The 9776-nt window shown below is 40.4% G+C and overlaps 1 protein-coding gene across 1 annotated transcript; it reads left to right on the forward strand.

Annotated features, from left to right (window-relative positions):
* Positions 1–6: 6 nt before the first annotated feature.
* On the forward strand, positions 7–7769 carry LOC110987906 (thymus-specific serine protease-like). The gene is made up of 10 exons (XM_022251065.2): positions 7–111; positions 2876–3136; positions 3517–3646; positions 4431–4554; positions 4732–4857; positions 5378–5641; positions 5737–5857; positions 6590–6772; positions 6876–7021; positions 7563–7769. The coding sequence occupies exons 1-10, from the start codon at positions 39–41 to the stop codon at positions 7623–7625; spliced, it is 1491 nt and encodes a 496-aa protein (XP_022106757.2). The 5' UTR covers positions 7–38; the 3' UTR covers positions 7626–7769.
* The last annotated feature ends 2007 nt before the right edge of the window (positions 7770–9776 follow it).

A 9776-nucleotide genomic window follows, 5' to 3' on the forward strand; every position in this document is an offset into this window, starting at 1 on the left:
TGTGAATTATCGACCAATCACTTTCACAGTTTAACGCAATGAAGACAACGGTGTTGGCTGTAGCCTGTGTTGCTATATTCTTCACTCATGCACAAGCTTTATCGCCGTATGGTGAGTTCAGTCAGAAAAGATTTTACGTCCAGAGCAATAAATCGAATAAAAATCGAATCTTTCGCTAAATGAGTATTATTATCATTGATTTGGTTGGGGGGTCGGAGGGGGTGTATTTCAGGGTCTGGAAAAGGAGGAGATAGCTAGCTTACCCAAAATTCGCACAAAATTCGCAAATTTCACAGTTGGAAAGTATAAAGTATATTCCGGCGGCCTCTTATTTACACACTAATAATAAGGAATAATAAGAATAATAGTTATTTAAAATATTTATAATAATAATAATTGACATTTATAAAGCGCCCAATCGATTAAGCTGCTCCCAGGCGCTGTACATCAAAATGTAAATAAATAGATAAATAAATAGAATCTACATATACCATAATTAAAATCAGTACTAAGAAACTAAAAATGCTTGTTTAAGAAGGTGCGTCTTCAGCCCGGTCTTAAAACTCTCCACACTCCTAGACACTCTTAGATGAACTTCAACCTGGTTCCAGAAACAGGGACCAGCCACAGAAAACATCCTCTCGCCAGCAGAAGACAGCCTAGTTTTTGGAAGAGTAAGCTTAGACGAGTCCAGCGCAGAACGAGTGAATCGACTAGGAATCGTAACATCAAGCAGATCACTTAAATAACTTGGAACACTATTGTGGAGACTTTTAACGATCAGGAGACACTTTAAAATCTACCATATTTTACTTACAACCAATGTCATTGCATCAGCGCTGAAATTCAATTTTTTGCCATTAGTTAGTAACCTTGCTGCAGCATTCTGAACTATCTGCAAAGGAGCAAGGGCTGACCAATTTAAACAAAATTACAATAGTCTATGCAAGACAACAAGTGCATGAATAATCTGCTCCGTGGCTGATTGACCTAAATAGCGCTAAATTTTGCTTATATTGTACAGGTGATACATTGCAGTACAAGATATATTCTTTATGTGGGATTGCATGTTCATTATGTTTGTCAAAAATCGCATCCAGACTTTTGACTTCAGAGACTGCGGTAATATTGTGATTACCAATATTCACAACAGTTCTAGAAATTCTGCTCAACGAAATTCGCGATCCAATGGTAAGCAGATCTGTCTTATCATCATTTAGCTTCAAGAAATTAATCGCCATCCAACATTTGATTTCGTCACAGCATTTTTTTTCTAAAACTGACACTTGTTACTGTATGTTGCTGGAAGTTGGGTGTGCTGACAAATACATTTGAGTGTCATCAGCATAAAAATGACAACTCAGTCCATGATGCCTAACAACATCCCCTAATGGCAACATATACACACTGAATTAAAGTGGTCCGAGTACAGAGCCCTGGGGGACGCCATACTTAAGTGTATAGGTGCCACTCATGGTTCCGATATCCACTCCGACCATCAGGCGACAAAGACCGAATCTGAACTCTGCGTAAACGGTCTTTAAGGTAAGAAGAAAACCACTCGAAGGTATTTTGTGAAACTCCTACATGTACCCTTATTCGATGAAGCAAAATGTCATGATCAAGTGTATCAAAAGCAGCACTTAGATCAAGAAATACCAGAATGGAAACTTTGCCCTCATCCATATTTTTCCAAATATCATTTTGAATGCGAGCGAGAGCCGTTTCCGTCCCATGGTGGAGCTTATATGCCGACTGAAAAGGTAATGAAACCTGGTCATATTATTAGTCAGTTGTCGTGCAACCACCTTCTCAAGAACCTTAGAGACAAATGGTAAATTGGCGACTGGTCGATAATTCTTAAGCAACTCGACTTGATCAGCCTTGAGGTTGCGAGATCTTGGAGTGGGAATGACAGTAGACATGTTAAAATCATTTGGAAAACCGCATGGGTAATAGAAAAAAAAACAAGAGATGTGATTATTGGGCAAATTTCGGGCATTTTTAAAAGTGCGGTCGGTATTGCGTCACCACCGCAAGTCTTTGGAGGATACTTGCGTATGATCTGCTAGATCTGTGCACGAGTGGTGGATTCTAAATTAAGCTTACATCCTTCAGGAGGAATTTGATCTTGAATATCAAAACCTCCTTGCCCCACACTACTCATACGTCGTAAGTTGCTGATGTTATCTTAAAAAAAATTAACGAATTGATTTGCCAACTCGACTTCTGACTTATGAGTAGGAAATGTAGGAACTGCCTCACTGCATAACCAATTATCAATCACACGAAAAATTTAATGACAATCACCTCTGCTCTCATGGATTGAGCTCTGATAATACTGCACTTTCCCATCCTTGATCATCTTTACAACGTGATTTCATTGCATTTTATATATCTCCCGGCCAACAGTGAGTTGATCATCTTTACAACGTGATTTCATTGCATTTTATATATCTCCCGGCCAACAGTGAGTCGAGTGCATTGCCAGTGACGTTCCATTTTTTTACGCCTAATTTTCTCCTTCCAAATGGTCTCAGTAAACCATGGTGCATTCAACCGTATAGTAAGAGACTTTGATTGAACGGGAGTATGCTTTTCAAGAATCAACCTTAATTTCAAATTATAAAAACTGCGAATACATGGGGGTCGGGTAATGAAGTTTCGTCCAAATACTTCGAAAGTGCAAAACTAATGTCTTGACGAAAATGTTCACAGTCTATGTTTTCAGACACATTGTAGTATACACACAACACACAGAGCCATTCAATAACATCTCAAAGGTTCTTCCGATGAATGAATTCAATATGATGGCTTATTCCATGAGAGACAGAAATCTGTCAGTTATCCATCTGTTGTGGTATTAATTACGTAGGTTTTGAAACATCGGAGCTCCACAAGAGACGATTGTGGAACAGTGTCGATGTTAATGACCTTCACAAGTACAACCTTGACGCTTTCCCCCCTGCCTGGTCAGGGTACCTGACACAGCCCATGGACCACTTTGACCCTCTAGTCAACAAGAATTTCACCCAGCTCTACTGGATAGTTGATTTTTACTGGAAGTCAAACAACCACCCAGTCTTCCTTTATCTGGGTGGAGAAACGCAATTGACGTTTGACGAGGTTACACACGGTAAGATTGATAGCATGCAGACAAGAAACACGGCTAAGTTTAATAAAGTAATGCAAACATACCATCACCATATTAAATCTACAAGAGCCACGGTAAGCTTAATTCTAGACTAACAAACAACTTTAATGGTACAAAGGGTCATTCTTCTCAAGGTTAGATGGCTGCTTTCCGTATGGGAGTTGGCAAAGTGGACAGATAGTTCTTTCAACAGCCCCACATGAATGCATGGCAGCACACGTGCATCGTGATCTGCTTGAACTGATTCTTAGTACAGCTTCACCAATGGAATTAAGGTTTGCCATCTCTCAATACCTCGGTGAGCTAATCATCATCTCTCTACCCTAATACCATGCTTCATTACCTTGTATGCTCTTGTCCAGGGCACCACGCCCAGATGGCTAAAACTCACGGCGCCCTTATCCTTGGGCTTGAGCACCGTTTCTATGGCTACAGTTTCGCTCAAGAAGGGCTGTTACTACCTCAATTACAATACCTTTCTAGTCAGCAACAGTAAGTCGTCATTTGTTATTTGTAATCTCTGCTTCTCTGGGTCATCAGTACCCCTCCAATGATTTTTGTCCCCCTCCGTTTGAAAGCCAAAAAGTAATTTTTGGTGATTTCAGTCAATAGCAAATACATTTCACACTTTCCTGACCCTCACCAAACTACCAGACAAAAACGCAATTTTAGATATATAAAACCAATCTAGCTATGTTCCGGCAAGAAATCAAAGAAGGTAGTAGCCGTTTTCCACAGCCTGCTTTTGCACCCAGTAATTCTGAACTGTTATTCGTACACTTTGACACTGCGCCATTTTTGCTGAATACGTATTTGGTCGAACCAAGCCGCGCCGAGGTGAACCACGAGAATTAGAAAGCTTGCATGACTCAGTGACTTTGAATACCTTGTCCAGGATAGCCCTATTCACACAAACGTTTTGGTTTGACGTAATGGAAATTTCAGAAAAACCAAAGCGTCCAACTATACGCTGCGCAAAACAGTAAAACGAAGTTTGGGTGCTAGACTTTTGACGTTGCACGTGGACTGTAGTCTCATTAATCAGTGAGACAAATGGCGGCAGGGACAAATTTGACTTAAAGGGGGCAAATTTATCTTCTTAAAGGTGTTTCCCGGACACGGGGGGGGGCAGAATTGTCTATTATACACCCCTTGCCACCATGATACCCATACGGGTGTACCTGAACGTTGGTTAATTTGATGGCACTTGTTATCAAACTGTAGCAACGGAGTTTAAGCCTCTTTGAAGTAATTTCCTATTACTTGCACTTTGCAGGCTCGCCGATCTGTCAGTTTTTCGAGGGTTCGCAGAGAAGTTTTTGGGCATGTCGGGAAACAACACATGGATTGTGTTTGGAGGAGGTTACGCAGGCGCCTTGTCAGCTTGGTATAGACTTAAGGTATAGTGCGCCCCCTTGAGGCACAACAATCCTCCACCACGTGTTTTATTACCACCATCTTCCTATATGTGCTTGACAGTCATAAGCCTCTGTCGTTTCCTGTCTTTTACGTTGCTCGTTGAACGTCGTGTTACATTGAACAGATTTACCAATTTATAAAACTGTTACTTTTGGCAGTACCCACACTTGGTGTATGGCTCTGTAGCGTCGTCTGCCCCGGTACGCGCTCAAGCCAACTTCGAGGAGTATAACAAAGTGGTAGCCAACAGTTTTGCAGACCCTATCGTCTTTGGCTCTGCTAAGGCCAGTTGGATGTTTCCTTATTAATTTTAGAGTGTGACAATTACTGGAATAATTTGTAAAGGTTTTGCCAGCCTTGTACACAGAAAGAAAGCTGGAAAATGTTCACGAAAAGCTTTTGCTTTAAATAAGAGCGATGTAACACAACGTCAGTACAAAGGGAAGAGCGGGGTCCAACTGTGGATACCGGGGAAGCTAACAGTGCCCCCGGTCGGCACTCCACTGAAATTGTATTCAAATTGCCTTTTGGTGCCTCAAAAAAATGTGTGCACCCACAGGTGTTGCCAAGAACTTCACTCAAATTGTCCCAATGTGATCTGATCCGATCTGACATTTATAAATCTGATCCAATCCAAGGTTTGGATATCAGACGTGGATTCGGATCTATCGTGCGTATAATTATTATGATGTCTTTAGACAAATTATGCCTGCTTAAAGCAATTTTAGAATCCTTGATTTTATTATGACAATGTACTTTTTTGTCCCGTTCTGATTTTACTTTGGTTTTATTGTTTTGATACAGTGCGTTGCTAGTATCAGACAAGCCTTTGGAAAAATTGAACAAATGCGGCAGGCTGGCAAGTTTGACCAGCTCCAAAATGACTTCAATACTTGCCAGAATTTGACCAAGCCTAACGACTTCAAGACCTTCGCCAATTATCTTCAGAGTAGGTTTATGGGAACCGCTCAGTACAATCGCGTGGAAGGAAATTCATCCTCTATCGGGGATATGTGTAAAATAATGATGGTCCCAGATCCCTATCAAGCACTGGTGAAAATGTTTAAGGTAATTTTAATGTTTTTAAAATACTGACAGCATGCTAAAATGTGTCCCAGGCTTGTAGACAAACCATTCTGGCATTTATTTCTGTTTATTTTCAGCCCACCACTTGTTGGGACGTGTCTTTTGACGATTTCCTGGAAAAACTGACCAACGTCTATTACCATCCTTACCAAGTTCTTCGTCAGTGGTTTTATCAGACGTGCACCCAGTTCGGCTACTGTAAGTAATGCAAATCTTCCTTTTAACCTCGTCCCTTCAAATGAAGAGATTTGATAACTAAAGCGTTGTTTTCATAATGGTCTTAAGTAACGACCGCCGACAACAAGCAAGATTATACGACACAACGTAACATGGGACAGACAGTGTGCGACGTGATTCCACCAAAGAATTAAACAAAATAATGTCCAAAACTCTGAAAAAGATTTGCATGAAATGCTTTTTAGTTGGTTATACCGCCTCTGGAAGCCGTTGTTGACAGTATTGTGCCGTCATTAATACTGACGTGGATACAATTGGCAAAGTCTTGTACTAAGTATAAGAGGAATCGTTGTTCGTTCATGGCGGCAATTTGCGTGTTTGCACAGACCACAAGCAAATCTAAACATAATCCAATTTTCGCAACTGTTTGCCGCCACAACTGAGTTACATTGTACATTTCCTAAAATTATGAATGCGTATTGTAGTCGAGAACTCATGAGCGATACTCTGTGCGTCTCTTTACTTCAAACGGAAGCTGGCTATTATGATCAACCAACAATCGGGGGTTAAGACATGGTGAATCAAAAGAGAGCATTGACGAACTCTTTCGACAAGGATTGTTCTCTCACAGAGACATTTGTCATTATTTAAATGCGCATAGTACACCGTTAAAAATGTTGCCATCGTTTGACCTTTCTTCACACGATTGGACATCAACCCGCCGATGGGTATAATCTTTTTCTGCTGTTGCAGATCAGACTTGTGACAACAACACAAACTGTATGTTCCTGCCTCAAGTCGACGTCGATTACTACTTGACGTGGTGTGCGGAAGCCTACAACATCTCAGCGACTAACGTGCTGGAACAAGTGAACTTTACAAACACGTATTACGGGGGAGACAACCCTAGAGGAACACGGGTGTTATTTGTTGATGGTACGTCGAACTGATCCTAACAAGTAATGCAATATACGGAAGTTGACGGTACCCCCAATGCCGTTATTTGTTTTCTCTGGTATTTGCTTACTTTAATTTACAGGCACTATTGATCCGTGGTATGCCCTCAGCGTCTTAAAAGATCTGCCTGAGGATCTCAAGTTTATATTCATAAACGGTACATCTCATTGTGAGGATATGGCGCCTTCTAACCCCAACGACACCCCAGCACTCAAGGCAGGCAGACTGGTAAGAATCATACTCACTGGCTCTTATTGGGTGGGGGTGCAGACAGCTTATTATCTAGAGTTTACAGATAAACCAAGAAATTGACTGGGGCAGGATTTGAACCTGTGTCCTCCTGAATACCGTACTGGTGCTCTACCAACTTAGCTATCCAGCCCTATGTTGGTGGCTCTTCCCAGTTGTCACTATCGCTGTCGGGGGACGCTAGCCAGAAGCCATTAACCCTGAAACACCATGTAGCCAGGGATCGCGCCACAATAATTCGATACAACCTGGGATGTGATGAACAGGGACCACTCAGAGAGGATATGGCTTTTTGAACATAAATCAGGAAACAAACTTTATAGGGAAACTGACTAAGTGGGAGAAATCCGTAGTGCGGGCAAGGCAATCAGCACGCAAAAAGTTTTCATGATCAACGTTAAGGGTTCCAGTGGTCTTCGGAAACCCTTTAAACTATACGAAAGCATTCCATGGTGTCGTGAAAAGAGGTCCAAAAATTGTTTGGCTACACATGAAATGATTGTTTTCTTGTCTCTTTCAGGCCATTGAAAAGGTGGTCAGCGATTGGCTCATTCAGGCCGAAATGGAAAAGAAACACACATAAATGTTGTTGCTAGATAAGGAATTGACGATGGAAATTTTATTCTCTACGTTCTCTCCGTAACAACGATGGTACACCACTTGGAGTATGCCAGCAACTGGATGAGAAAAGATTGATTGCATGGCCTGGACCCTCTTTTCATTTCATGTTTTTTTTTTGAAAGAGCTGTTTTGTTCATTGATGTAACTTCGAATTTAAAAAGTTTCGAACCATGATTTGCAAAAACGTGAAAGCTGCCTTTAAGACGGTTTTGTTTGTATGTTTTTCTTAATTTCTCCTGAATACTTTCTTTATGTGAATATCGCATTCAACTTAATTTACTTGCACACCTAAGAAATATACCTAAAACAATGGTTGAGTAATATTCAATAAATAAATCAGAGGAATTGAATTCGATAAACTTTGTGCATGAATTTTATCCCCCTCCCTGGTTTTTTTCTAGTCCATTCTGGATATCTTTATTGCAATCTTGATGTGTACAGCCGATCCCTGTTCAAACTTAACGCAATCAATTTGAGGCAAAATAAATTATAACTTCAAATAATTTATCAGTTGCGGTCACTCACAGTTGTAGGGACGGTGATTTAATGACTTTAAATAGATATCGGATTGACTTTAATTTATTAGTAGCTCCGGATCGCGGAGTGTACCCCCGGTCACTTTTGCTTGAGTAGCCGTGGTGTTTAATTGGCGTTGAGATGAGTCTGTCTTTTTTGCTACCTGTCTCTAAATTTGTTCTCTGGTCAAGTTCATGATAAAATGAATGTGCAAATTTCTCATAGGAAATAATTAACCCGTTTTTAATAGTTCACCTTCCCTGCCTATGTGCACACAGTAAATTGTTGACTATATAGATTTATGCATTTTGTGGCCTACATTAAGTCTGCTAAAATAGGCACATTTTGCTGATTATCAGTTATGCCCTCTTTTTATAACAAGGGTAAACTGTAGAAAAATGAAAGAGTCATCTAATAATAAATGAAAAATCATATTGTAACCTAAGTTTGTAATTTTTTAAATGAAGCTTTAGTAATTTATATTCTTTGTTTTGTGTAACTTTGAAGAAGAATTAAAACGTGTTTAGAGTAGCCTGTGGTTGTTTCAAAAGATCTGATATGCGGTCATCATGAAAGAAAGTAAAAGAAGTAACACTCCCTCCGAAACGCTTGAGCATATACATGTACAGCTCCTCCCCCCTGTTCCATGCAACCATGCTCACATCTCGCAAATAGTCTGTATTCTATCAAGCCCCCCAACGCAAGACAATATCACAGATGCTGAAACGTCTCGCCACAATACCTCCCATTAAGTTGGTTACCAGACGAAAAGATTCCTACACTTGAAGAAGTCGTAGGCTTGGTAGCCCCCAAGGTCACGTGACAGAAATTATTCCACCAGTTTCTGAAATTTTCCTCAATTCGGCTGAAATTTCCCCAAGCCATAGTTGGTGATTTCCGATATTACCATTATGCTGTTCGGAAATATGTAAACTGTATAATTCGGTTTTATTTATTGATTTCTCAAAATTGTAGAAACTTCAAACAACTTTTCTAGTTATAACTACCTCTTTTGGACAACGGTTACTATTAAAATTATGTATACGCACGCTCTACGTACTAGACATACAACCTTGAAAGAGCAGGGTAGGGGAGTCTGGCAGGTCCCTCAAGATTTAATCCAAAATTATCATCATCTTTTTTTCAAGAGCCTGGTTCTGGTTATTTGACACCAGTTTCATGGAAAAGCGGGCATGCCGTTCTTGCGCAACGTGCACTTTTCTAAAACAAGCCCCCCTAGAAAAAGCGTAATTTTCACTGTTTTCTCAATGCATGCGGGCTGACAAGTTTGGGTTCATGATAAAGTACTTTCTACATTTCACAAAATGGATTGCCAATCTTTCCTTGTCGTTTCACGGAAGGAACTAACCGACATTAGAGGCTAGCGCCAAAACCCTTCGAACTCAAAATCAAGAGGACGATCTTTACAGATGCATAGCGTTGAATGTTATCAGTTATCACCCAAGTATCTGTTTCCACTTTTATCTGCTCCATTCTCTGAAGTTTGGCTCGTTTGTTATACAACAAAGATCGGTGCGATTGATAACGGGAAGTACAGTACGCTAATTGAATTTCTTGGTGTGCATGTTACAATCCC

This window comes from Acanthaster planci, linkage group LG05 (genome assembly GCF_054643075.1).
Source record: "Acanthaster planci isolate LZ-2023a linkage group LG05, COTS_SCS, whole genome shotgun sequence".
Classification (NCBI taxonomy): Eukaryota; Metazoa; Echinodermata; class Asteroidea; order Valvatida; family Acanthasteridae; genus Acanthaster; species Acanthaster planci.

Coding starts and splice junctions, on each gene's coding strand:
- LOC110987906 (XM_022251065.2), top strand. CDS start 39: ATGAAGACAACGGTGTTGGCTGTAGCCTGTGTTGCTATATTCTTCACT. Junction 112..2,875: donor ACAAGCTTTATCGCCGTATG/GTGAGTTCAGTC, acceptor TTAATTACGTAG/GTTTTGAAACATCGGAGCTC. Junction 3,647..4,430: donor TACCTTTCTAGTCAGCAACA/GTAAGTCGTCAT, acceptor TGCACTTTGCAG/GCTCGCCGATCTGTCAGTTT.